We start from the raw sequence: 27,383 nt of genomic DNA on the forward strand, positions 1-27,383 counted from the left end.
TTTAAAAGTATTAAATTCAGTGGAGTATGCTTTGCATCTACAGAATTCAACTCCTACTGCTATAGGAATCCACGAGTTTGGAGAAAAAAAAGGTTTTACAGGCAAAATGAGTAATTCCACACTCCGAATGGCACGGAGGAGGTTCTCAAGGAATCGAAACGAAAATCCAAGAATTTAAGCTAAGGAGAAAGAGAAGCATGTAGAGCATGTGGGGTCAAAGCTCTATAAATAATGGCAGCACACTGCACGTGACCACCTGTTCAAACTATCAGGAGTTTGAGAGGGCAAAAAAATGTTAGGCAAGTTATTGGGATGGGAAAGCAAAACCGGAAAAGTTTGGAAAAAAAAGGATTGGTATCAGGAGAAGGCGATGTCGTTGAGAGGGAACATTGGCGCTGGAAAAGTGCATAGACGCCATAGCCTGTATGTGTGATCTTCTCAAAAGACAGCATACAATTCTCATTATTCTCTTGATTGAAGAAGATGCACCAAAAGTACTGGTTCTTTCTTCTTTTGAGCCAAACTTCAACTAGACGTACAGTTTGTCAAAAAAAAGGTGCAGTCTGAAGAGAGATACAGTGTATGGTGCCTTGGAATTCCGAAAGGGAGAACATACACGTATACTGGGTGCCGGATTATTTGATTGGAAGCTATTCTCCACAGGCTACGTCACTGAAAGGTCTGGTCTGGGATGCTCTTCCCAGCCGGCAGTCTCTGCAGAGTTTTCTTTGATTCAGGGTCAAGCCAAGGACCACCACCACCACCAACCTGGTGGGCTGGTTCTAGCGCTGATGCAGCATATATATATAATGTATGTTTATAATTTTAAAAACCACGATGACAACACCATTGAAGGAACGAATGATGATTCAATTTGATTTCCGTGTCGATCTCTCTACGCTGCTCACTAACTCAAACATAATATACAGCTCAGGCAAAAATGTTACAAACCAAAGCAAACCAAATCAAGTTGCCGGAAGCACAAGGCTTCAATGAATTGGTGCTGCTCTTACCAGAGCAGCAACACAAGCAGAGACACCAGTCCCAGGAAGAAGCTCCATTGATGATGAGACACCAGTCCCATTGCCGAGCTCGCGTCGCCGGCTCTTGAGCCTCTGCCGCCGGGCGTGGGTGCCCTGGGTGGTGGCGGCGGCGGTATCACGCAGGTCCCGAATGTCGAATTGGCCTGCACATCACACACGCATGTCATATAACTATAAGATGCTGCTACTGCTGCTGCTGTTCAGAGACGCAGATCAGAAAGAAACGGCCACCAGAAAGAAACATCCCTTCGTTCCTTACCTTGCAATAGGCGATGTTCTCACATCCGCATACCATATGCCCGTTTGCCATATCCGTCGCTAGGGGAGCTCCTCCACCGTCGCTCCTCTGCACCATTCACAGCTCATGAAAAATCTGTATGAAAAGAAACAAAAAAAGTTACCTAGCCTGTGCATGTGAAGTTACCGTACCATGTAAAAATCAACAGCAATGTAGTTGGGCCACCGATTGCCTGAAGCAGCATGGCAAGTTTTCAGCATGCTAACAAGTGGCGCCGAGTTATTTCCACAGACACCGGTCTGGCTAGGGTCGGTTGTGAAGAAGTTCATCAGAACAAGCGACTGGCTTTTGGAATCCATGGCCGGCGACTCTGCACGGTTGGGGCATTTGCCTGCTACCATACCTTCATTTCCATCTGCACGGACAAAGCAAATCTGTTTAATAAAACTGTCATGGAAAAAATTAAAACTTCACCAGCCAATGTAATCAGTCATCATATACCAAAACCTACATTGGTTTTCCACCACATAGTTCCACTCGTATGCAATCCCCTCGCTCGCTTCCTTGGATTTCTTTGATGTGAAGACTACCAGGCGCTGGTTCTGGTTGATCATGTCCTTGAGCAAAGGCCAGTTGCCACTGCTCTTTGGCATTTTCGCCACTGGAAACCAATACTTCATAAGGCCTGAAGCATTGAACACTTTTGGCAACGACCCTGTAGCGGTGTAGTCTTCCAGGAAAATCGTGATTACTTCTGATGGGTTTGCATCAAGGAATGTCTGGATTTCTTTGAAGACATTGATGGCTGGTTGCTGAACAGGAAAAAGACAGAAGGGGAAAAACAATTCAGGATTGGAATTATTACAACACAAATGTACTTACTTTTCAGGACACAGGGTAGAAGAATGTTTAGCTGATAGTATAATCTTACAAAGGCAGTGATGTTGTAGCAGTTCCCACCAAATGAGTGGCAGAGCCAGACATCATTGTTGAAGTCGTAAGTGTCAAGCATCAAGCCCCTAACACCATTCTGCGTGCACATAACCATGTATAAGTTCCACGGTTAACATGTGAAGATAACAAACAGTAAGGCAAAACTCTGCCAGATGAGCACTAAATGATAAGGGTCAGTAGTGGTGAACACCAAAATTTATTCGCTAACTGCAAAATTGAACTGCTTTTACGCAATTCCACCACTGGAATCTAGTTTGAAGTAAAGTGTGTTCCTCAGTAGAAAATTAGCCAATGTATTCACAGCAATAGGAAACATGAGTAAGAGCCTGGTAAGCTGCATGGCCGCAGCTTAAGCTTGTCTTCTTTCTTCCATTGAGTGGAGGAACATGGAGAATTTTATATGAAATGTAGGAGATTGAGGACGAATATTGAGCAGGCCCTGAGTGCTTCTGTGATTACTTTATATAAATGCCAGCCTACTTGTGAAACGTGAATAGCAGTATTAGCTGAAAACAAGAGCCTTTCCAAGTCTCCAACACCAACATGGCAACAACTGTAATTTAATATCTTTGCTATACTAAGATCTCGAGTTCTAGACAACCACTTGAAAAAGAAAAGGGACGGTATGGCATGACAACTGACAAGTAATATAAGTGTGGCCCCTTGGTTTTCTTAAGAAGAAAGCAAACGACACCTTCACAGCATAATGCTTGAACTGGACATGATTTATGTGAGGCCCTGTTTCTGGCTGACAACAACATTAAGCAATCAAATCAGCAACTTTTTCTTTTGGATACAATGAGTTGAGTGTCACCCTGGTTTCATGAGTTAGGTAGAGGCAACAGAGAAACCGCGTCTGAGTTACATAAAGTCGTTCTCAAGGTGTTAAGGGAACAAATTAGTGTCACTACTAGTAGTTTCAGGGCAGTTAGGTGCACCGTACCTATTCTTTTTGGTTGTGCAGCATGTGAGGAAGACACTAGGAACACGAATCTCTGTAAGGTGAGGTGGCAAGAAAAGACAAGCAAGGCTCTTGAGCTTAGGTGGTGGAATTAGCAATTATTGTCTGTATTGAGACCAAAATGCCAGTTTCTGCATCGATATCATTGGTGTTGGAGTTTTTTTTTTTTAAAAGGCAGCATGGACAGAATAATCCATGGTGACATATGGAGCCGAGTTACACATCCATGCACAATATATATATATATATATATATATATATATATATGTATATATATATATTCAGTAAACAAAAGGTGGAGAAAAATCCTCTGCACTTGCATAAAGCAATTTGTAAAAAAGGTTAGCACATGCTCATGTTTTCAAAGTCTAACTTTGGCCTTTGGACCCTTGGTGGCACACAAGTCCGTGGGCAAATGCAAGGGCAGACATTTGACAAGATGTTTGCAGTGAAAAGAAGGGGGCTTGCGCATGGAATGGATAGTTCCAGCAGGTAGCAGCATCTGTACTGAATTTAAACAACAGCATTGGCATGGAGGTTGGCGTTATGTGTCAAAATGGCACTCCTTTGTGTGGTGTGCACAACATTGAGCAGTGGATTTTTTTGGTGGTAACCCAATGTTGTTCGTCCGAAAGGCAAAAGGTGCAGCGAAAGCAATGTGGGTGTGAGGAGGTTGCAGCTTTTGGCTTCAGCTTTCAGGTAGCTAGAGGATGTCCATGTCCATGTCCATGTCCTACTACTCCAGCAATATGCAAGCACAAGTTGGAACTGGATTGACGCAGCCCTGAACGACGAGATGACAGGCAGAGAGCTGAGCAGCATATGCTCATGCTTATGCCGGGCCCACACGCAGCAACTACCATGGGCATGGCCGGGATACAATACAACTAGCAAGAATGAGTAACTAAAACCAACCACCCCGCGATTCCGGCGGCGGCCTCGTCGGAGTCGGACGGGAAGGAGGAGGAAGAAGAAGGAATCGGTTAGTTACCTTGAGCTGGGCGGTGACGGTGTCCTCCTGGTTGGTGGGCGAGATGATGGCCGCGCCGGTGGCGGAGACGGCGCCGGCGAGGGCGAAGGAGTTGTGGGTGGTGAGCCAGGAGTAGTTGTTGAAGGGCAGGCCAGTGCCGTGGGTGGCCGGGTCGATGGGCGCCGCGCGCGTGCAGATTTTATCGCCGGCGGGGCCGCAGGCGCTGCAGTGCAGGCCGGAGCCGCAGGCGGCGTCGGCGGAGCACGTGTCGCCCACCTGCAGGGCGCTCGCCGGGCGCAGCAGCAGCAGGGTGGCGGCGAGGGAGGCCGCGACCGCCAGGAGCAGCAGGCGGCCGGGCGCTGCCATCGGTTTGGTCGCGACGGCGAGGAGGCCGGCCGGGAAAAGAGAGGTGGTTGGGCTGGTTGGTTAGGAGAGGAGAGGAGACGACTCGGTGGCCTCGCTTGCAACAGCAGATGAGAGAGCAGAGGCTGCTGAAATGCTTATGTACTTGTAGGTTCTCCTCCTCCTTGTCTGCTCTGCAGAAGAGAACACAACAACACCGATGAATCCAAGGTGGAAACATCTTTGAGAGGGTAAAAGTCTAGATCGGATCCTGAATTGAATCGGTCCAGCCCGGAAACATTTCCGACTACCTAGGTGACAGTGACACACAGAACAGATGAACCAAGAAGCAACAACTAGATAGCGAGCACACGGCCGGCGAGGCGACGTGGCGGCGCCGTCCGTCCGTCCTCCTGCAATCTGCTCTCTGAATCATTGGTTGATTTCAGATCGTCCTCACCTCACCTCTCAACAAGCCAAGGGTTCTCGTTCTCTACACCTGTGCAGTCTGCTCTGCTGTAGAGGACACATGTACAGCACCAGCCAGTCAACCTATGTATTGTATTTCCATCTAGAACGCCGCCAGCCTGAGATGAAAAAGACACATGATTCTAAACAGACTGTCTGACACTCTGGCTTTTGCAGCTAATCCTCTGATTGGATTGTTGACGGAGCCACAACCCAGACCTCTGCTGAATTACCTTGGCCAAGTCAAACTGCACTTCCTTGTGTTCCTCTCTGTCTGTCTGTCAGTCAGTCATGACAAAATCAACCAGAACCACAAATAATCATCATATAAAGGTTACCAAAATGCAATTCAACGACCATCATCCAAATTCTAAGACCAATTCATTAAGGCAATTCTCGATTAACAGTCAGTCATATAGTACAGCACAGCACGCCAAAGATGCATGGCTGGCTTCTTCCAGACAAAACATACATATAGGATAACCAACCGCGTGGATTGCTACACACATCCCTGACTCAATCCAGAGCAGCCTATATTTGACAAGGACACCAAAATCACTTGCAAACCCCACAAGGAATACGCATTATCCTTCCTTACCACTTAGGGTGTGTTTGGATCTTAAGCAAGGATGATTCTGCCTTCACCACATTCCTACCAACCTTTCAAATATTTACACTACATAAATACATATTTACACTACATTGCAACTGAACAAGCCACCATACTTAAACTGGAAGCACAATGCTTGTACCCAGAGGGTCGGTCCGACGGCTCAGTCTGTCAGTCATATCATATGGGCTTCCAGACACTGAGCACCTCCTGGAACATCTCCAGCATCAGCTCGCGGTCCGCGTGCTGGAAGAAGCTATGGATCTCATCCCTCACGTCGTAAATCTTCCCAAACACAAACAGGTAGCTGAGGCACCCTTTCTTCAGCCTCCCCAGCTGGTACAGCCACGCCACGTGGAGCCTCTCCAGGACGTTGCTCGAGTTGATGTCCTCCAGCAGGCTCTCCTCGCAGCAGTCCTTGATGTCGCCGATGCCGTACTTGTTCGCCGCGGCCAGCAGCGACAGCCGGTGCTTCCAGAACTGCTCCTGCTTGATCGTCCCGTAGATGAAGCCGAGGAGCGCCGAGCAGGACTCCAGGCACATGTCGTTGATGTTGACCGTGGACGACTCCTTCTCCTTGAGATCGTGCACGAACATGCTCTCAAACACGGGAGAGCAAGCTGCCAGGACAGCCTTGTGGGCCTTGAGGATGCCATCAGTCGTGTTGATGGTCACGTCGGTGTGGATGGACTCTGTCAGCATGCGGGAAAGGCATCCCAGAGTGCTCTTACCAGCAATCCTCTGCACCATGCCTTCGTTCGGCCAGATCGACGAAGATGATTCGGTACCCTGTCAGCAGTATTGGGTTCGGCAGTGTTAGTCCAATCCATGCCTGCCCTTCTGCATAACATAGGGGCCTACAAAATGTTGTACAAATTAAAACAAGACAAGGCCAGGTAGGTACGTGCATTGTTAGTGGCTATCCTCAGCTCCAGAAACTCAACATCGATTGTGAAACGCCCATGGGATATGGCATCGACTTGCCAGACAAAGTCATCACTGGTTCGGAGAAGATGCTCTTGCACTGCCACCCACAAGAAAAGGATAAGAAGAATGGCATTCATCAGCGCCCAGAAGAGGCCATCACAGCATCAGGATTACTAGCTACAGAAATAAAAAGAGAAACCAATAGCAGCCGCGGCACGGTGAAAAACCCATCAGGCTGTTAATGGTGGAGAGTAACGAGGCACAATCATATTTTTTGTTTCCATCCATGTTTGTGTAGGATGAAAGAACAACCAACGTTCAGGTATTGTCACCATCTTTTCCGGGTTAAGAGATTCAAGTTATACATTAACATTACTGCTTCATATAGACAGTTTGTATTCTTCATGAAGCAGCAGCAAAGATAATATTTACCTGATTAGTAGTGGGATTGAATTAGTACTTTCTGATTAGCAACTGTTTTGGGCTTTGGAATTGGGTTCCCTTGTAAAGTAAAACTCAAAGCATCATCCTCTGACTACACTTCAGCTTCATCGTAATTGTTATGTTCCATCAGATTTTTCAGTGAGCAGATGGTAGAACAGAAAACAATCTTCATCAATACTACAGTAATACCTACTTCTTTCCCTGAGCGGAGTTGCTTCTAGCTAGTCATATTCTCATCGATGAATTATAAGGGGCATTTTCCCAAAAAAAAAAATGACAACCGACTAAGCAAGCATGGAAATGATGCTAATCAGACAAAGTTTGGGTACTTATTCCAGATCATAATGACATGTAATCTACTAGTACCACACAGACTAGCTAGAATCAAGTAGCGACACAAGAAGCACATTGCTCCAAATACAGTAAGGAAAATCCAGCAGCATAGCATCGGCAAAAAGGAAAAAGAAAGATAAATACCAGGGGATGCGCAGGAGCGGCGCGGCGGGCCGGGCCAGGAGACGCGGAGCAGGAACCGCGCGAGAGGGGGCTGCTCCTTGGCGACCCGGCCGGGCTCCGGGAAGAGGCGGATGCACACGGAGCGGCTCTTCTCCACCGACAGGTACCAGTTCCAGATGCCGAGCTTGAAGGGGTCGGAGCGGCGGAAGGAGCAGGGGCCCAGGGTGTCGATGCGCCACTGCGCCAGCCGGGAGATGGTCTCCACGCGGGAGTCCGGCGCGCCGCCGCCGCTCAGACTCATCGCCCCGGCGACCGAGAGGGTGAGGTGACTGAGGAGTGAGGAGTGACGATGACTCGCCGGCGCCGCCGCCCCTTCCCTTTGTTTTGTTGGGTTGGGTGTCCATATGGAATGGATTAGTTTATCGCCGACCCTTGCCGCCCCATGATTTCACATCACATGATCTCTGCAAATTGCTTCATTTGTTTAAACATTATTGATATTCTCTAATCTCCCAATCTTGCAAACATGCACCATCAACTTCTGCAGTCATTTGTTTATGAGTTAGTGCAACTTTGTGTTTGATTTCCGTGCTCACAACAATGAGGTCTTCTTCCTTCACAATCGATCTGTGTGATGCTTGCTTACGTAGAGCAAAGAGTTACAACGTGGAAGGAAGAAAAAAAAAGGTAATTAGTTCCATGGATCAATTCAGCGTCACAGATCCAAAAAAATGCAATATCCACACCAATACAAAAGGGCATCTCGAAAATAATAAAAGAGATACGGCCTAGTTTCTTGTTTCCTGTGGTGGAACCGAGCCCAGGAGCCGCTTTCCTACTGCAAGCAAAGAAGCTACTACGTACACATTACATTTCATCTTAAAGGAATCAGTTTGGTGTAATAACTTAATGTTGTTTTTCTTTCTAACATAAATATAAGTAAATATAATCCCAAAAAAACACTTGGTGATTTGGTATATCTGTTTGAAGATATACAAAGTTCTTTTACGTTCATTGTAGTAGCACCAAGTGTGGCAACGATATGATAACATATGTTGGGCTCCGTGGGGAATTTCTCCTCCCAGTGGATTTTCTCGTGGGTTTGAGTGTTTGCCGATTTCTTTAACAAACCGTACATTGCTAAGGTTTTTGGCTATATATTTTTTTTATAAAAACAACTCCAGCAGCAGCTCCTAACTTAGACCCTTTAAATGTGCTAAATGAAAGTTCCCTCTATTTTTCAGGGGACTCCAAATTTGCTAACCCCCAATTCTAACTTGGCAACACCAATGTATTTGGACCAAGTATCTTTGGTGGTGGACCCTATTCGCATTAGGCTATAGTTATTGTAAAGTCCACAATCTTCAGTGCAAAAATAAGCAGTAGTAAGATGACATGTAGAGAGAGAAGGAAGAGGAGAGAGGGAGAGAAAATGGATAGCTCATAAGCTTATGGTTACCTTTTGCTATGGATCACTATATGGATCATCCCCAAGATAGATAGTTGAGGTAGGTTGATTGAAGAGTAAATTCCCTCTGTGCCATAGAAATTTTGACTGAGGGGAATTCAAAATATTTTATGGTACACAAGAAACTCATCAAAATGTCTATGGCACTGAGGGAATTTACTCTTGATTGGAATACTTTAGTCCCTGTGGACTACTTTTGGAACATATTGTGGTCGCCGGCTCCCTAAAGATCGCTTAGGAATGGAAGATGGAGAAGAGGATTTGGAGGCCTCCTTAAAATAAAGGGCCTAGTAGAAAATTTGCTTGAGTGCATTTTTTTTACTTAACATCTAAACTTGAGATTGGTATCTGTTTAAAGGGTCTAATGGAGTTACTCTACTCCTTTCCCCTATAGGTACAAGAACTCCCTGCCCTTTTCTAAAGTTGTTTCTAAAAATTCAATATCTCTGTGCTCCAGTGAAAGGATAAACTACAACTATTTACACCAAACTGTATGAAAACACTTTTAACTTTGGTTCCAAATTCTTCTTGAGTTTAGATACTTGAAAATGGTATGAGTAGATTTATGTTGAAAAGTATTTTCTGTGTGCCCATATTAACACAAAACTACACAACATACTGCAGTCAGTTCTTTGGGGGCCGGGGGGAGGTGACGATTTTGTGGAATTTACAAAGAAAAAACCATTACGATAAATGACTATATTTTTTTTGTTAACACTATTCTTATTCTTCAAGAGCATCCTCAACGATGATCGTGTGGATTTGATTAAACAGATGGACGAAAAGAGTAGATAGAGCCACGTCAACATTTAATTCTTACTTGTCCGCGAAGACGACGGAGACATTGCTTGGGACGTACATATTATGCAGAACAGAAGAATTGGATAAAAATTCAATTACTTACGCCGGCCACTACGTGGATGAATCCTAGAAGATCCAAGTTGATGATTACATGAACAACCGTGTCATCATTGCAGTGCTAGCTAGTGGGAGCTGCTATCGGCCTCGATCGATTTCATGGTGATTAATAGCCAAAGACTTCAACTAGATTTTTAACTAGCCCTTGATGGATATGTTTCGCACTTCATGCATGTATTATATATACCAAGTGCAATTTCTAGCTACCGTGTTTGCAAAGTTTACATGAACTGAATCATATACGGTATATGCAAAAAATAAAAAAAAACATATCAAATCATATACGGAGTTTTCTTGTGCAGAAGCCAGTCAAAAAACAAGAGGGAAAACCATCAATAGTATAGGCAAATGATGTTGTGCTGTGATCAATAATACAGTTGTGTGTGTGTGTGTGTGTAGAAATAAATCGATCATCAGCAGACGCATGAGAAGGAACTAGTACGTAGGAGTAACTGGTAGCTGAATATAATCAGTTCCAGATAATAGATCTCAGTGAAATGATGAATATAATACACCGATCCTACAAAATATAGCTAAGTCGTCGTCAATGGAGTACATAATCGATCGATCAGTCGTGAATATAATGTAGTAATAACGAATGGTGACGGATATATCACAGGTCATTGTTGTTCTTGGAGCAAGAGGAAGGCGAAGCCGGTGGCTGATGGAAGTTAAGCTGCGCCGCCGGCAGCAGGCTGCTCAGCAGGTTCCAGTCGACCGCCGACGACTCCGCCGCAGACTGCTCGTAGCTCTGGCCGGCGGCCTCGAGCGCTGGGCTCTGGAGCGGCGGCATGTCGGCGAGGAGATGCACCTGCAGCTTGGACTCCGCTGCGAGGCTGTGGTGGTCATGAAGCGCCGGAGCTGCAGCGCCGCTCATCAGCAGCCGCGCGTGTGCGGCGGCGTTGGAGCCGTCGTAGTAGTAGGTGGGCACGCTGGGGTAGCCGGCCGGGAAGCCGCCGGCGTAGCAGCCGTGTCTCTGCTGCTGGTTGGGCATCGGCTTCTGGAAGGCGCGGCAGACCACCCATCCTTCCTCCTGCACGCAAATAAAACCAATGCAAATAAATTCAGTCGACGATGGCAACTAGTAAAACTTGAATTCATTTGCAGATAAATTAAATCCAATTAAATTTGTACGACCTGCGCTGGCGCGTGCTCGTTGTTTTGCAGCCGGTACTCGTGGATGATCCAGTCGGTCTTCCTGCCGTTGGGCGCGCGGCCGCGGTAGAAGACGAGCGTCTTCCTCATGCCGATGACGCTGAGGGCGGCGGACCTGGAGGAGAGCACGGGCTTGTCCCTGCCGGTGGCCTTCCAAAAGCCTGCGGCGGTGGCGCGGTTGGTGCGCGTGCCGCTGGGGTACTTGCGGTCCTTGTAGCTGAAGAAGTAGTACTCGGTGGGCTCCTCCTCCTGGCCGCCGGCGCCGGCGCCGCCGTAGTAGCTGCACCTCTCTGCATGATGATACACATATATATGCATCTCAATTGTCCATTGATCGATAAGAGGATCGGAATAATGAATCAAAGAACATGAAGGATATGGTACCTTGGAGATCCCATGGCTCGATCCTGTAGAGATCCACCTCCCTGATGATGTCGAGGTCGATCTTCTGGGCGGCCACCTTGCGGGCGAGGTAGTAGCCCACCAGCTCCTCCTCCGTGGGGTGGAACCTGAACCCTGGGGGCACGCATGGCGTCTGCTGCTGCTGCTGATCCATGGGCGCCTGCTGCCTGCTGCAGATAGCTAGATGAATTATCGATGGAGGGGGGCAGACGACGTTTGCAGAGAGAAGAAGATGCAATGGATGATGCTGCTCTCCTAGAAATAGCAGCTACTACCAGGGCAGGGCAGGGAATGAAAGATAGATGTGATGGAATAATGGAATGGAGCAAGCTAAGAAGCATGAGGTAGACCTAACCAATCAGTAGTTGCACCATACTCGTACCCGTACATCTACACATGCAGGCAGCAGGCATGTTGGTGCGTAATCTATATCCATGTACCTAGCTATTTTGGTTACAGACATTCGACAAGCTAGCAAGAAGAGAGAGCTAGATAGACCTGAAAATTATTAAGTGGTCTAGCTAGCTCATCAGCCTGCAGCTTGTGGCTTACCAAAGTAGGAGCTAGCGAGTAGGACGATAGTACTAGCTATTAGCTAGTGTATCGTCTCTGGTAAGATCAACAACACATCGTAGGGTAAGGTACCTGATAGCTACTTTAATTTGTGGAGGGTACGTGTGTGAAAATTGCACTGGATCGGAGAAGCTCAGAAGAAGCTATCTTTTTGGGCTGCTGGAAGGTAGAGTGTGTATGCATGCACATATATTCCTTAGCTTGGAGTGCACTTCAGGCCTCTCTCTCTCTCTCTCTCTCTCTCTCTCTCTCTCTCTCTCTCTCTCACACACACACACACACACACACATCCACCAGCCATACATCATACCAGTACTAGCTAGCACACATACTCTTCTTCTTCTCTCTCACCTACTAGCTGCAGCAAGCCTCGGCCACATAATCTATGTATATTTTTTCCTGAAATTTACTTTCCTTAATAAGCAAGATGATTATTCAGACAACTGTGGAACACATACGTATCTACCATATTTACATACGTACATCAAACAAAAAACAAATTTTGTATGTATATACATGTCCATCGACGCCTTGATCGGCACTCACCAGTCGAGTCAAGAGAGGTCTTTTAGCTGAAGCAGGTAAAAGGGCCGGCCGTGGGCAATAAAGGAGCCTTTGATGTATTGATGAGATGCAGAACTCGATGTAATTAAGCTACTAGTCAGTATAGGGTTCGGAGCTTGGTGACCTATTTATAGATGGGTCAAAAGCTATTTAATCTTTTTCCCACTGCACGTACTGTGTGATGATGATGTAAAGCTAGAGAGATCGATAGATGATCTGATGTGCAATTAAGGTACGGCAGCGCGTAGAGAGAAAGAGCGAGTGGTCTAAGATTCGAGAGAGAAGCTAGCTTTATTTGGTCGGTTAATATTTAATATACACTTACTTACTGTATATAATTAAGTATTCCTGAAGCGACCACCACCACCCCACTAACAATTTGTGAAAGGGACACGCATGCATGCTGCAAGTTACTAAGTCCTTAACTAGCTAGCTAGCTAGTTGCATTATTGAGAACAAACAACCTCATCAGCAGAAAATCTTCGGGTGTTTTCGATTCTCATACGAGGCAGAAAAGTTTATTGGCAGCAGGTCGGCACGCATGAAGTGAAAGTGATACCACATGTTCAAACTTAATTTGGGATGGTTTATATGTCAAAATTCCCACAAAAAAAAACTATTGATGTTTACATATATAATTAACAAATATATTACACAAACAAGTAGTACTAGCTCTCTGATCAACATGCATGTACATTACACATGCACGCACAACTATTGAAAACTGCTCATGGAGGAGTTGCAACTTGTTACACGCGCGCGCGCATAAAGCATCAATTGCATGCGCCGTTATAGTGTGCTACAATACAAGGCTGGCTTGCTGCGCTTGGGACAGACGCATGCATTCAGTAGTTCCAGTTTGACAGGGAAAAGTGCAGGCATGACGTTAGTGGTTTATGCGCGTGGAGCCCACCAATACAATCTAATCGGATCAGGCACCTTAACTTATTGATGTTGGCAGATAGATTGTGGATGATGCCATGCGTTTAATTCGATCATCAGTTATTCGATCAGTGGGACCGGCCACTAGCTAGCTAATTAAGCTACCTGAGATACATAGATCATCGTCGTCTATTAATTCTATCTCAGAGCTCCGATGCACGGGGATCATCTATCGTATCCGGTCCTTGCATTGGGAAGCACAATTCTGTAGTTATTTATATTAATTTGGCATGCATATATATTATCCTTCCTTTTATTCATCATTGATTGTGTTGTGCCGCCGCCGTTAATAAGTTGTTGCTATATATATATATATATATGTAATCTCGATCCAGTATATATGTGTATGCTCAGTCGGCAGTATAATAATAATAATAATAATAATAATAATAATAATAATAATAATAATAATGCATGTGTATGGTTGCTCCCATCCTAGTCCTTTTATATTTGGTTGGTCAGTTCGTGGCATTGTGGTTGTCACTGTCATAGACTGGTGAATGCAATGCAATGCAATGCTTCTACTCAATTGATCCATCAGCAGGATAAGGTAAATCAAGGGTCTGCATGCTAGCTAGCTAGCTAGCTAGCTAGGAGGTTGCTGGCTTCAGGAAGGCACCATTTCTCTTTTTGAAACATTCACGCATTTTAATTTGCGTTGTACTTCCGTATGGTATGTATATCAGCATGACCTTAAGGTACGGTTCCACCAAGCACACCCTATCTACATTTCGAAACGAAGAGAGTAGCAAACTGGTCGTCAAATAAAGTAGCGACAAAATCCGCAAACTGGACAAAGCAAACGCTAGCTTTACGATGAATTAGACAATGCAGTCCCACAAAATCCGCGATACATCCAGTTCGTCCGGATTTGGAAAGAGCTTTTGTACCTACCGTCCAATTAACAACTAAACAAAGTGTTCGTTGCCAATCTATAAGCCTTATCATCAGATAAGATGGGACAGGCCCACTAATACTGATCAGCCAATCACCTTCAACTGTTTCAGTTTTGCTTCTGTTCAAAGGTTCGTTTATTTGTTGCACATATTGAGTCAATGTGCCCGGTTCATCCCCTCACTCCACTCCAAGATATAATTTATTTTAATTAAGAACACTGAATTTTATTGTATTTCTTTAGGCGCAAAGCAATTATTGGGCCACAAGCGCTGTATTATACAGAATACAATCGATATGTATAGCCAATATTGTACAAACGTGTATTTTTCCTCCTCAAAGACATACAAGTTTAGAAGGGACAAAATAGTGCGACTAGTTTGCATGATAAAAATAAAGGGGGAAAAGCTGAACTTCATCTTAACCGGTTTAGGGAGTTCTCACACACCTCAGTTTTATTGTCTAAGATTGTGGCAGGATTTGTGCTCTACGGATGGTAAGTATATGATGCAAATAAAAGAAAAAATCACTGTGTTTTAAGGCCTCCTAATACATACATTTTGTTTATACTATAATTACAATGAGTTTATTTGTAAGTACAGCGAAGTTAATTAGACATGAGTTATAATAATTTTTCACGTGACTTGTAATATTTCTTTGTGGGAAGGTTGGTGTGAGAAACTGCAGGTGGTAGAGGCTGAAACAACACCTGTACGTTTTTTTTTTGTTAAGTTCAAAGTTAGATGATCTGTATCCTTTTTATTTTTGGAGGAACTATGCGCCACAGGTATTAAAATTAGATGCCTCAAAAAGTAGGTGTTTTGAACCTCTAAATTAGTAAATTTTCGAGGTTGGTGTATAGTTTCTCCTTAGGGAAACGAACCTAACAACAATATCGTCGAACATTTTTTTTCAAATCTTATATATATTCTTATTACTGATACCTGGTAAAAAAATGATTATATAAGTGTAGCTGTAAGTGCATTAGGCTAATCACAATGGGGGGTTTCATATCCATATTTTCAAGAACGTCACATCAGTATGGGGGATGAATGAAACACTATGCCTCAATGGAGAGTTTCATTTTACTATTTTCAAAGCTAGCAAGTGTAATTAAATGCTAGTTGATCTATTGATGCATGAGATCCTTTATGAAACAATGGCAGTCACTGTGGTCGTTTCACGCTATTTTTAACATCTTGGAAACGAGTCAGTAGAGTGTCATGGGGATGAAACTGGTTCCTTCTCTTCCCTCATTAAATCAGTGCCACATCATAAAAAATGCTGATGTGTCATGGTAATTAATGCCATAAAACTCGCCATAAAATCCCCACTGTGATTAGCCTTAGTGGTGCAAAACATTGTAGCAGACAATGGTGCAACCCCAAGATCCATATATATACACAAACCGACTTTCTACAGTCTAATCAAGTATGTATAGCTTATGAGTTATGAGCAGTGTAGCCAATTAAGCACATAAAAACCAAATAGTAGGTAATACTATAGCTCGAGTGTGCAATGACTTGCCATGTTGTATTTCAGACATGTGCTGGGCGTCCTAGAATAGAGAATAGAACCCACAATTTTCTTCCTCTTAGCTAGAAGGTGCCACGGAGCTTGGAAGCAGGCTGGGCTTGAAAGCTTCAGGTTGGTGCATAGATGAAGACTTCGTATAAACTGCAAACTGAACGAATGAATTGCATCACCAAAACATGGGCACGAATTCACATCACCACCAGGAAAGATTTCTCAAGTGACCAAAAACCATCAGAAACAGCTTCAAGCGACAGCAGGTGCGGTCAAATTTGAGCGCCAATTTTCATAGCAGTGTAAGGATGGCTTAAATTTAGCTGTTCAAAGAAAAATTCTTTAAGTAATTAACAATCAGAAGTTGCGGCACCTGAGCCTACACACCTAAAAAAATAGTATCAAGCAGCTCCGAGGTTTGACATCTGAATGAACCACCTGCCGTATAAATAGGAACAACCCTAGTGTCCTCGCTCAAAGAGATCATATGACACAATATTACAGAGTGATGGATGGTCAACAGCTCACCTAAAGGCCACAAGAGCAAAATCTGACCATCTCAGAATATTATATTCTGCTACCTAAATGAACATCCTTTTGGAAACATGATTCTTGGTTAGATCAGTTGTAGCATGCAAGCAACTTTCATACAGGCCACCAAAGTACGTAGATGCAGGTTAAGATCAGTCCTGCTTGTTACGAGCCTGGCGAGCACGATGCCTGAGCTCTGCCCTTTTCCACCTTACAATCAGCATACAGAGCGTCACAAGAGTGTTCACCTACAAAACAAGGGGGGGAAAGGTCACTGGTAGTGAAACAGATGAAGAACAAAAATTCACAGAAAGGATCAGAGAAATGTGATTACCAAAATAAGGATTGTTATCAAAAGGAGGGGGCCAGACCAGACGACTGAAACGAAGAGGCCTTGGGGATCAAAATAGTTTTGGCTAGAGAAGCTCTTCCAGTTTTGTCCCAGAAAGGTGTTTATTCTCTCAGCGAGAAACACACCAGAAACTGCATCAAATCAAGCAGAACAGGTAAATAAAGTCGCATTCTATCATATTGAAACTAAATCAGTATGTAAATGCGTATGGAACAAAAGCAGCGTAGGACTTCCACATATGTTGCATTACTTAAACAACCCATGTTGAGCACTTGTGAAAGACTCTAGGAACTTGCAGTGCTTGGCAGTCAGGTTAAGCTTTAGCATGTTGATATATACGTTCAGAGAATGTGCTTATTTTGACAATTAGAAGCAAATAGAAATATGCAGCAGCAAAGCATAATATGTAGGAAAGTGATAGGTCTCGGTGATTACTGGCCAATACAGAAATATGAGTACTCAATGTTTGTATTGCCATGATGTTCTAAACTGGTATATTGTAACCACAAAGGAAGAGAAAACGATAATCAATTTGATGAACACAATGATAAACGGTAGAAAGAAGAAGGTAGTAAGGAAATGAAACTCACATGTTAGAGCGGACAAGATAAGTTGGAAATTGACATTTCTCCTCGAGATGATGGTAACCAGCAGCAGAATGGCATGAAAGGTTAGCATGCCGATCAACCAAGGCTCCTGTGAACTCAAAAACCAAGAGAAAAATTAGCATGAGCAACACTAAAGCAGTATTCAAGCAAATAATAATGGCCATGGCGAAGGATCGAGTATTGAATTTTTCAAAAGCTGTCAAGCAACACTACGTTTGCTGGCTTTTACGGTTTGGTTGTCCCAGGATGAACTTTTTTGAATTTTTTTTCATTATCTCAGATATTGAGGTGCTCTGCCTACGAAACACCAACACGGTAGTCAATTTTGCCGTATATGTCGGTTAGAAACAAAACAAATAAGGATATTGAATGCCTGATGCATGGGGGACAACTCCTGGCACTTGTTTGACATGGCCGAAGCCATTCAACAGCAAGACATAATCAGAGAAGTAATGAATGGAATTGAGGCCGACGAGTAACGAGGGGGTGTTTGGATCCAGGGACTCTCGCATCGAATATTTGAATGCTAATTAAAAGGACTAAACATAAGGTAATTATAAAACTAATTATACAGATAGAGGCTAATTCGTGAGACGAATCTACTAAGTCTAATTAATCCATCGTCAGCGTATGTTTACTGTAGTACTATATTGTCAAATCATGGACTAATTAGGCTTAATAGATTCATCTCGCAAATTAATCTCCATCTATGCAATTAGTTTTATAATTAATCTATGTTTAATACTTCTAAATTAGGGACCAAACATTCGATGTGACAGCATCCGTTCTGCGCAGTACGAGACTAGATCCACGCACGCACGCATAATGGACAGATGGGTGAGTTGGTAGGAGGAACCTTCCAGTCGATGGCGTGGAAGAATCCGATGAAGGAGTCGACGGCTGGTGCGAAGCCGGTGCGAAGCTCCGAGGAGACGCGGCCGAAGAGCTCGGCGACCACGTCGGCGTGCTCGTTGAGGGCGGACCGCACCTCCTCCACGGCGCGCCCGACCGCCGACGACCCCGCGGCGGCAGCCTGCTCCTCCGCCATCTCGATCGAGATCTCTCTCCGCCCCTCCAAACTGCGAGAAAGCAAAGAAGTCAGCTGGGGCCCACTGGTCAGGCGTCTCTTCGTCGTCCTCCTAAATGGCCCTCATCCCAACCCTTTGGAAATGGGCTGGGCCGTCCGCAGTCGCAGATAACTAGTTGGGCCACTAAAGAATGTCATATAAAATCCTCGATGAACATGCCATTTCCTTGTCTGTATCATATTTTCTTCCACAACGTAGTCCAATCTCAAGTCCATAAAAAACGGAAAACTTAAAGTGAAAATATATCTTGTTTTCTTATCCATTAAATAACATTAGCATGCACCTATTGCAAGAGAAATTAAATGAGCCGATTGCGGGGAGGCTATATATCGCTCGTGCTACAAACTCTCCATCACCTGAAGGAAATTATTTGGAGGATTCAGCCCCAATTCAGTCCAATTCGAACCCATCCTTCCTTCTGCTCCAACTCCGGCGAGGTTAGGGTTCCGGGATTAAGGGTCCGGGGTTGGGGGGGGGGGGGCGGTTGCTCACCGCCGGCCATAGATGGAGGGCCGGCGGTGGCAGGCCGGTCCAACGGAGGAGGCGGGCGGGGGCGCCGCCGGCCGGTTGGCGGGAGATGGCGGTTGAGCCGGCACCGAGGCGGGAGAGTCGATAGCGACGACGGCGGCGGACGGAGGCGGCGAGACCTAGCCCGCCCACGCCGGTGGGGTGGGGAGGGGCTGGGCGGCGGGTACGGATGCGGCAGCTAAAAATATCATTGTTCCAAGTATATTTATATTTTTGTTGAACCTTTTTTTTCTTGAAGCTGGATCATTTTTCTCCTAATCATTTGGAACATTTAATACGGCTTTACAAGAAAATATTCCAGTTTGATAAAAAAAATTGTTCAAAATATGTCACATGAACCTACTTACTAAAGTGCGTTCTTTTTTGAAAATCTTGTAAAAAAACATAACGGTGCAATCAAAACTTAATTTGTATACGCAGTTTATGATTTCTTTTTATTCTTTCAAACATTCTTGTATGTAGACAACTTCAACAATCATTTAATTGGTTAGCACTCCTTCCTCCTCTCCCTTTTTAAGAAGCAGGTGGATGCAGAATTTGTGGCTCAAGTAACGCCCAATCGCACCCATACATGGTAGTGCATGTTTTTCATATGTTACTTGACCTTACATGCCATCAATCAGTTTGCATTGACCCTCACTTGGATTAATTCTCGCCTTATAAATTAACACCGCCATCCATCATCTATAGCAGGGCCATCACTGAAAACCGGCCCCTAGCCAAATAATTTAGATACGTATGTAACCCAGCAGCAAGTACAGTAGAGTAGAGCAGAGAGGCCATGGCCATGGCTCTTCTTGGCTACCTGCAGCAGCAGCAGCAGCTCCTCGTCGTCCATGGCACAGTCGCCGCACAACCGCTGCTTCTGCTCCTCCTCTCGTTTCTTCTTCTGTTACTCATCACCCGCCGCCAGGCACGGCCGCGACGGCCTCCTGCTGCTCCACCTCGGCTCCGCACCCACGCTGGTGGTGTCGTCGCCGAGCGCCGCCGAGGCCGTCCTGCGCACGCACGACCACGTGCTCGCGTCCAGGACGTGGTCCCCCGTCGCCGACATCATCTTCTACGGCCTGACGGACGTCGCCTTCGCGCCTTACGGCGAGCGGTGGCGGCAGGCCAGGAAGCTCCTCACCACGCACATGCTCAGCGCCAAGAAGGTGCACTCCTTCCGCCATGGCCGCCTGGAAGAGGTGCGCGTCGTCCTCGCCAGGATCCGTGACGCGGCGGCGACGGCTCCACGCACGGTGGTGGACATGACGGGGCTCCTGGGCGGCTACACTAACGACGTCGTGAGCCGCGCGGTGCTCGGCGAGTCGCACAGGGAGGGAGGCCGGAACAGGCTCTTCGGCGAGCTCAGCGAGATCAACGTCTCCCTCCTGTGAGGCTTCAACCTCGAGGACTACTTCCCGAGGTTGGCGAAGCTGGAGCTGCTGAGGAAGCTCATCTGCGCCAAGGCCAAAAGGGTCCACCGGAGGTGGGACCAACTGTTCGACAAGCTCATCGACGAACACCAGCGGGAGAGGAAACGAGCATCATCGTCTCAGCACGAGCAGCAGGAAGAGATCACTGATCAAGACTTCATTCATGTTCTGCTCTCTGTACGGGAGGAATACGGTCTCACTATGGATGGCGTCAAGGCCATACTGGTGGTACGCATGGATAATGCAATTCATCATGCATAATAAGTAAAAGCAAAATCAACAAGCTAAGTTCACGATCGTACTAAAAGAGTCATTACTTATATTGTTTGACATTTTAACGTACGCACAGGACATGTTTGAAGCGGGCATCGAGACGGCGCATCTGGTGCTGGATTATGCCATGGCTGAGCTCATGATCAACAAGCACGTCATGACCCAACTACAGAAGGAGGTAAGGAGGTGTGCACCTGCAGGGAACGACATGGTCGTCATGGAAGAGGACCTTAGCAACATGGCCTACCTCAAGGCCGTAGTCAAAGAGACGCTTCGGTTGCACCCACCGGTACCACTCCTTGTCCCGCACCTCTCAATCGCGGATTGTGAAGTCAACGGCTACCCGGTACCCTCTGGGACACGTGTCTTCGTAAATGTTTGGTCTCTTGGGAGAGACCCGGTTTATTGGGAGAGACACTATACCACGGATGACATTTAGTAACTGATACTAACTACTGGCTGTTGGTTGTTAAAACATTAGGACGGAAAGTTGGTTGCTAACAGCAGTTTTAGTATCAGGCGATTAGTTGCTAAAACTATACAATTATATCAACATACGATCGGTTGGTAAATATTGTATATCCAGACCGGCAGTCGGTAGCTAAAAGATTTAGACAGACAGAGTGACCTATTTGTGGGGCGTGCTTGGACCTCACTTCAAGCCCACAGGCCGACCTGGCACGGCCCATGTATCAAAGGTCCGCTAAAGCACATAAAAAGCCCATTAAAACCCACTAATCTTACCCCTATATATACCAGACTAACCCTAACCCTAACCCTAGCAATCCCACCCCCACCTCACCCGACCGCTCGCCCCCGCCCCACCCTCGGCCGCCGCCGCCCGCCCCCCGCCCCGGACCGCCGCCCCCCGCTCCGCCCCCAGCCGCCGCCGCCGCCGCCCGCCCTCCGCCCCCCCCGCCCCACCCCCGGCTGCCGGCCCCCACCCCACCCCCGGCCGCCGCCGCCCCCCACCCCCGGCCGCCGCCGCCGCTCCCTGCCCCGCCCCCGGCCGCCGCCCGCCCCGGGCCGCCGCCCCCTGCCCCACCCCCGGCCGCCGCCCCCCGCCCGGGCCGCCGCCGCCCGCCCTCCGCCCCCGCCCCACCCCCGGCCGCCGCCGCCGCCCCCCGCCCTGCCCCCAGCCGCCGCCCGCCCCCACCGGATCGGAGGATGCCGGGAACCTAGGCTGATGCATGGTTTTTCCCTTCATGTGCACAGAAATAGTGATTCATGCATAAATCATTATGAAGATCTAAGTGATTATGGAGCAATCTGATTTTCTATATAGATTGGTCTCTGCATCATTTTAACCTTTAATTTTCTTATGGATTGCCTTATATTTGCATCACAGAGGCTCCTGTCGATCGACATCTTTGACAACGATGATTAGAGTTATACCTTAAGATATTCTTTATTGGTCTTTCATAATTTCTTAAAATATTACCTAATGATTAGAATTATACCTTAAGACATCTTTTATTGGTAGGGTAAATGGTCAAAAGAAACATAGAAGAAGACTTCACTGTGAAGCAATCTTATGATACTTCCTCTGTATCCCTTCATTTGTTCCTTCCTTTGCTACTGCAGGTATAAGTTAAACTAAAACTTTAAGTTTTCCCCAGATTAAGATTATAAGAACATAACTTAGTTAGATGACATACTAATTCTTTTGTTTGTTTCGACATTTCCGGATAACCTATGCATTTGTCATGTTTGGTATTTTATATTTAATCTTTAGTTACTTTGATGCATACATGCTCTCTGGAAAGATCAAATTACTTGCAATCTGTCTGAAAAATTGAAAAGGCTAAAGTTCTGTTGAATTGTGAGGAAGATTGTTCGTAATATTAACAGCTGAAGGTTACTTCGATGCATACAAGCTTGTTTATATTTTGATTCATATGTGTAACCATTATTAAATAATTATTCGTAATGTTAATACCTGAAGGTTACAAACTTGATGTAGATACATGTTCATGTATACTGCAATAAAGATGTCCTTAAGCGCTGGCAGTTTAGAGAGCTTGATAACTGACTCATTGTATACTCTTACTGTCCAGGGAGGGATAGAGGCCGAAGAAAGTGGTTAAGTGTGTGCTGGAGGATTGGATGATAGAAGCTACTTTGTATAGGACCGTTTCAAGTAAATAACATGGAAGTATTTTGTGAATGATTTTGTAAACATGCAAACATTGTTAATTAGTTGGATGATCTGGAAAGATGATGGTAACTTATGAGCATGTGAAGGATTGCTTAATGAAGTCATTAATTTGATACAAGTTATTTGTGATGATTTCTTGCTTGTTTACTCAGTTGACATTTTGAATCTTCCGTGACAACATAGCTCTGAATTAACATTGTTATTAGTATGCCATTTATTCAGATTATATTAGGCGTTATAACTTACTGTTGGTTGCTAAAGGGTTGTACAATCAGTTGGTAAAGATATGAACAGCTATGGAGGGTCGGTTGCTAAAGAGGTGGTCGGTTGCTAAAGTCTTTAGCAACCCCACTTACAGCGACGGACCGCGTCGGTTGCTAAAAGTCTATAGCAACTGATCGCAAGTTGCTGCAAGCGCTTTTACCAACTGATCGCAAGTTACCATAAGCCAACCGTGGTGTAGTGAGACCGGAGGAGTTCATGCCGGAGAGGTTTCTTGAAGGAGGTTGTGCAGCGGATGTTGACATGAAGGGGAAAGATTTTCAGTTTCTGTCGTTCGGGTCTGGCCGGAGAATTTGCCCTGGGATAAACTTTGGGGTTGCTACTGTCGAGATTATGCTAGCAAATCTTATGTACCATTTCGACTGGGATCTTCAGGACGACATGACAGAATTGTTTGGGTTGACGCTCCGCCGGAAGGAGAAGCTCATCCTAGTCTCTAAGGGTCCGTTTGGTTGGGGAGCCGCGTTGAATGGAACGGTTCCATTCCAGTTTCTGAGGATGGAGCCGTTCCATTCTACGTTTGGTAAGGAGAACGGAGCCATTCCATTTTCTGTTTGGTTGGAGAGTGCGCTAGAGTAGAACCGTTTCATTCTGTGTTTGGTTGGAGAGTCAGGAGAGTGAGGTTACCTCCTCCTTTATTGGGGGTGAGGTTACCACCATACACAAAAAATGGAATATAAACTAAGTTTCAACATGACATAATATACAATATAATTAACTGAGTTTCAACGTAACATAATATGCAATATAATTAACTGAGTTTGAACATAACATAATAAAAATCATGACATACATGATTTCAAATCAATCAAAATAACACATACATGAGTTCAAATCAACCGAAATAAAATATACATGAGTTCAAATCAACCGAAATTACACATACATGAGTTCAAATCATCCGAAATAACACATACATGAGTTCAACTCAACCGAAATAACGCATACATGAGTTCAAATCAACCGAAATAACTAAACTAACAAACATAGGGCAGCAGCCGCCATGACACAAACAATGACCCATAAGCTAGAAGTTCTCAGCCACAAAACTCGAAAACCACGATAGCTTCCAATCGGACGGTAGATTCACAAAAGCATGGGCATCATTGGGATGCCTAACCAAGTACTGATAGTATCGAGTCTTGTGGTGAAGCTCAAAACCTGGGAGACTGTCCACGGCTTCGAACAAACCATGTGGTAAAGCACTGCTTGCTTGCGCTATTGCATTTGCTAGCGTCTGGGTGCCACACTGAAATGCTTCAACCAAGCCATCGGTCTTTCTCCGGTATCATCAATAGTCTTGGCTCTCTTAGCTGGTCTAGCTGATGAAGATATGTCATCATTGATGACACTTTTATCAATACCATGGTTCAGCCCATCATTTTCTGCAGTGGCATCACCCCCATGGCTCACACCTTCACTTCTATCGGTCCCAATTGGGTCATTGGAGCTCTTTGCATACTGACCGGTAGAGACGCTATTGCCAAAGATTGTAGCTAGAAAACCATAGTATGGAAGAGGCTTGTTCAAATATTCATCATCAGCTTTATTTTTTGGATCCTAACAGCGAATGCAACACAAATTAAGTACAATATCCAGCATACAGTGATATCAAATAGAAAAGGCAAGTGAAAATCCGTACCGCCATATGTCCTTTGTAGTGGTCATGATCTAGAGAGACAATGAATTCATCTTCATCCCAAAGAGCAGCACTCAAATTCTTAAGATAGTTGATCCTAACGTGTTTCTTTTTCCATGTCTTCAAGCGATTACTAACTTGATCACCTGTTCTTGTCAGTTTAAAATGATCGTTGAGAGCCTTAGTACAAGCGTTGAGATGAACTTTCTTGAAGCCGGTAGAGGTCTTAGTGCCATCAGCTACAATATTAGTAAGAAAGGTGAGCACAAATGTGGACTGAGTTGGAGTCCATTGACACAGTCCACTAGCAGCTTTTGCACCGCTTGCCTCCGTGTCCATCCCCTACATTATAAATCATGACATCAAATACATTAAATTCAGAAAGATAGTTTGCCAAAGCATATGTCCATATTGCATCAAGTTTGCTAAAGTACATGTCCATACAAGTGAAGGCACATTAAAAGATACATGTTCGTACGAATAAAAGATACATGTTCATACGAATAAAAGATACATGTCCATAAAAGTGAAGGCACATTAAAAGAAATACATAACTATCATATATTGCTTGCATGATAGTCTGCCCACATGGCATTGGCAAGTTCCTGCCTAAAGTTAACCATAAAGGCATGCTCTGCTGCTTGTCCATGAGAAGATGTATGATGATTACTGGTAGCCAATTCCTCACTCGCTTCAATGATAAAGTCATCACCTCCATCTTGTATAACCCTGTTGTGAATAATACAACAAGCAACCACAATTTCTACTTGTGTAGAGAAGGGAAAGAATGGTGTGGCATCATCAAGAATTTTAAATCTCCTCTTCAACGCACCAAATGCCCGCTCAACAGTGACTCTCAACGATGAGTGCCTATGATTGAATAATTCCTTCTCATTTTGCACAGGATTGTTGCCCCACTCGTTCAAGTGGTACCGAACACCACGAAAAGGGGGCAGAAATCCAGGTTTGGCTCCATATCCAGCATCAACTAGGTAGAACTTGCCTAGTATACAAGGGATATGTATGTAAGCTATGCTAGGTATTAAATTTCATAACTAAAATAATGAGCTACACAAGTTTTATTTTACCTTGTGGAACACGAAGACCATTTTCCCTCTCTAAAGCATCCCGTAAGACTAGAGCGTCATGGGCTGTCCCCTCCCAACCGGCCAACACAAATGTGAATCGAAGATTAAAATCTACAGCTGCCATGACATTTTGAGTAGGATAACTCTTTTTACCATGAAAGGAAGCCTCCTTGTGTTTAGGAATAGAGGCCCGCACGTGTGTGCCATCTATTGCTCCAATACAATCCTATTATACAATTAGAATGGAAATAATATCAGAAATTACAATCTGAACTCCACCCTTAAAATGAAGGGGAGATAGGCCTCACACCTTAAAGTAAGGATCCCATCTTGGGTTTCCTGCAATTTTAGCTGGAGTTGATGTCGACGGTGGTGTAATGAAGTCGTTTCGTAGCTCTCCAATAGCGTGCATTACTTTGTTGAAATACCGACTAACAGTTTCACCGGACCTATCAAAATTGGTGCCAACTAACCTATTTCGAATATTGTGACCTACTGTGTTTAAAAACATTGCAACCTGCTGCTCAACACACAAATGTATGGTGTCTTGCAAAAGGCCCTGGTCCCTAAAAAGCTTACAAAATCGGAAAAAGATGCTCTATTAAGTCTAAGCATATTGACACAAGTTACATCATTCTTCCATATCTTATTATTCAGATACTCAATTCTCATTCTATCCCTCTCCTCAATTGGAGCATAGGTAATTGGTTCTACAGGTTCACGGCGTTTTCTTTTTCTAGATTGAATAATCATGGCCATCATCGAAAGTAACGTATACGCTGCAGCTGTGTAAATGAAAAGTTGCTGCTTCTTATCCGTCTAAATTATACAGAAACAAGATAAAATCAATAAATTTTTAAGGCATAACAAGTAATCACACAAAGCATATATTCAGTAAGACATAACGTTCTACCTTCCGAGGCGTGCACGCGGCCTTCCAAATTTCTCCTGCGAGCTGCCAAAATCAGAGACAAAGATCAAGACTGTGCACACATAATGCAAGCTTTGAATCAGAATCAAATACAGCGAGCTATCAGGAAACATCTATGACCAACAACCAAGACCAAGACAGGGTGCTTGGGGGGGGGCGCTGCAGGGGCTCCAGCGGGGGGGGGGGGGGGGGGGGGGCTCCAGGCCGGCGCGGCAGATCCCGCCCGGGCGCGCGACGGGGGGATTGGGGGGATCCACCGAGGCGCGGCTCCAGGGGCGGCGCGCGGGGGCCTCCAGGGCGCGCGCGGGGGGGGGGGGGGGGGGCCTCCAGCGGCGGCGGCGGCGCCCGGGGGGGCTGGCGCTCACCTGCGTGCGGAGGGGAGACGAGCGGGCGGTGACGGGCAGCGGAACTCCAGCGCGCGTGGGAGGCGAGCGCTCGCGTCCTCTCGTTTTCACGGAGCGAGCTCGTTCCGAATCTTCACCGAATATTCCTACGCGGGAGCGCTTCCGCTCCGCTCCGCTCCACCGTCCTCCAACCAAACAGGTGCAAAAATGGAACCGCTCCGCTCCGCTCCCCCTCATTCCCCCAACCAAACACACGGTAAGATGCCTTGATGATGTGTATATATCAC

At 45.5% G+C, this 27,383-nt stretch overlaps 4 protein-coding genes and 2 pseudogenes across 5 annotated transcripts; 1 reads left to right on the top strand and 5 right to left on the bottom strand.

The window, feature by feature from the left end:
* Nucleotides 1–739: 739 nt before the first annotated feature.
* On the bottom strand, nucleotides 740–4,767 carry LOC112897550 (PI-PLC X domain-containing protein At5g67130-like). The gene is made up of 6 exons (XM_025965870.1): nucleotides 4,188–4,767; nucleotides 2,213–2,311; nucleotides 1,793–2,093; nucleotides 1,473–1,696; nucleotides 1,303–1,389; nucleotides 740–1,186 (listed from the first exon to the last, which is right to left on the bottom strand). The coding sequence occupies exons 1-6, from the start codon at nucleotides 4,530–4,532 to the stop codon at nucleotides 1,010–1,012; spliced, it is 1,233 nt and encodes a 410-aa protein (XP_025821655.1). The 5' UTR covers nucleotides 4,533–4,767; the 3' UTR covers nucleotides 740–1,009.
* Nucleotides 4,768–5,335: 568 nt separating this feature from the next.
* Nucleotides 5,336–7,858, bottom strand: LOC112897551 (BTB/POZ domain-containing protein At1g21780). Its single transcript, XM_025965871.1, has 3 exons — nucleotides 7,435–7,858; nucleotides 6,495–6,610; nucleotides 5,336–6,375 (listed from the first exon to the last, which is right to left on the bottom strand). The coding sequence occupies exons 1-3, from the start codon at nucleotides 7,712–7,714 to the stop codon at nucleotides 5,767–5,769; spliced, it is 1,005 nt and encodes a 334-aa protein (XP_025821656.1). The 5' UTR covers nucleotides 7,715–7,858; the 3' UTR covers nucleotides 5,336–5,766.
* Nucleotides 7,859–10,244: 2,386 nt separating this feature from the next.
* Nucleotides 10,245–12,019, bottom strand: LOC112897552 (NAC domain-containing protein 30-like). Of its 2 annotated transcripts, none has more exons than XM_025965873.1 (4): nucleotides 12,002–12,019; nucleotides 11,339–11,523; nucleotides 10,937–11,244; nucleotides 10,245–10,832 (listed from the first exon to the last, which is right to left on the bottom strand). In XM_025965873.1, exons 2-4 carry the CDS (start codon nucleotides 11,508–11,510, stop codon nucleotides 10,413–10,415), a joined length of 900 nt encoding a protein of 299 aa, XP_025821658.1. In that variant the 5' UTR covers nucleotides 11,511–11,523; nucleotides 12,002–12,019; the 3' UTR covers nucleotides 10,245–10,412. The 2 variants fall into 2 exon arrangements, with proteins under 2 accessions (XP_025821658.1, XP_025821657.1); XM_025965872.1 differs by lacking the exon at nucleotides 12,002–12,019 and adding an exon at nucleotides 11,707–11,825.
* A 4,104-nt stretch (nucleotides 12,020–16,123) lies between these two features.
* On the bottom strand, nucleotides 16,124–18,475 carry LOC112897553 (transmembrane protein 18-like). The gene is made up of 4 exons (XM_025965875.1): nucleotides 18,204–18,475; nucleotides 17,330–17,435; nucleotides 16,722–16,870; nucleotides 16,124–16,635 (listed from the first exon to the last, which is right to left on the bottom strand). Exons 1-4 carry the CDS (start codon nucleotides 18,393–18,395, stop codon nucleotides 16,540–16,542), a joined length of 543 nt encoding a protein of 180 aa, XP_025821660.1. The 5' UTR covers nucleotides 18,396–18,475; the 3' UTR covers nucleotides 16,124–16,539.
* A 1,193-nt stretch (nucleotides 18,476–19,668) lies between these two features.
* On the top strand, nucleotides 19,669–22,927 carry LOC112897564 (annotated as a pseudogene).
* Nucleotides 22,928–24,242: 1,315 nt separating this feature from the next.
* On the bottom strand, nucleotides 24,243–27,333 carry LOC112896792 (annotated as a pseudogene).
* Between the last annotated feature and the right edge of the window lie 50 nt (nucleotides 27,334–27,383).

Source organism: Panicum hallii, chromosome 6 (assembly GCF_002211085.1).
Source record: "Panicum hallii strain FIL2 chromosome 6, PHallii_v3.1, whole genome shotgun sequence".
NCBI classification, from domain to species: Eukaryota; Viridiplantae; Streptophyta; class Magnoliopsida; order Poales; family Poaceae; genus Panicum; species Panicum hallii.

Excerpts from the sequence above, each read along its gene's own strand:
- LOC112897550 (XM_025965870.1), bottom strand. The coding sequence starts at position 4,532 with ATGGCAGCGCCCGGCCGCCTGCTGCTCCTGGCGGTCGCGGCCTCCCTC. Across the intron at positions 2,312-4,187 it reads CCGTCACCGCCCAGCTCAAG|AATGGTGTTAGGGGCTTGAT; the intron begins GTAACTAACCGA and ends ATGTGCACGCAG. Across the intron at positions 1,390-1,472 it reads TTGCTGTTGATTTTTACATG|AGGAGCGACGGTGGAGGAGC; the intron begins GTACGGTAACTT and ends TGAATGGTGCAG.
- LOC112897551 (XM_025965871.1), bottom strand. The coding sequence starts at position 7,714 with ATGAGTCTGAGCGGCGGCGGCGCGCCGGACTCCCGCGTGGAGACCATC. Across the intron at positions 6,611-7,434 it reads CCGCTCCTGCGCATCCCCTG|TGCAAGAGCATCTTCTCCGA; the intron begins GTATTTATCTTT and ends TGTGGGTGGCAG. Across the intron at positions 6,376-6,494 it reads TGAGGATAGCCACTAACAAT|GGTACCGAATCATCTTCGTC; the intron begins GCACGTACCTAC and ends TACTGCTGACAG.
- LOC112897552 (XM_025965873.1), bottom strand. The coding sequence starts at position 11,510 with ATGGATCAGCAGCAGCAGCAGACGCCATGCGTGCCCCCAGGGTTCAGG. Across the intron at positions 11,245-11,338 it reads CGAGCCATGGGATCTCCAAG|AGAGGTGCAGCTACTACGGC; the intron begins GTACCATATCCT and ends ATCATCATGCAG. Across the intron at positions 10,833-10,936 it reads ACGAGCACGCGCCAGCGCAG|GAGGAAGGATGGGTGGTCTG; the intron begins GTCGTACAAATT and ends ATTTGCGTGCAG.
- LOC112897553 (XM_025965875.1), bottom strand. The coding sequence starts at position 18,395 with ATGGCGGAGGAGCAGGCTGCCGCCGCGGGGTCGTCGGCGGTCGGGCGC. Across the intron at positions 17,436-18,203 it reads TCCACGCCATCGACTGGAAG|GAGCCTTGGTTGATCGGCAT; the intron begins GTTCCTCCTACC and ends TTGAGTTCACAG. Across the intron at positions 16,636-16,721 it reads TGATAACAATCCTTATTTTG|GTGAACACTCTTGTGACGCT; the intron begins GTAATCACATTT and ends CTTGTTTTGTAG.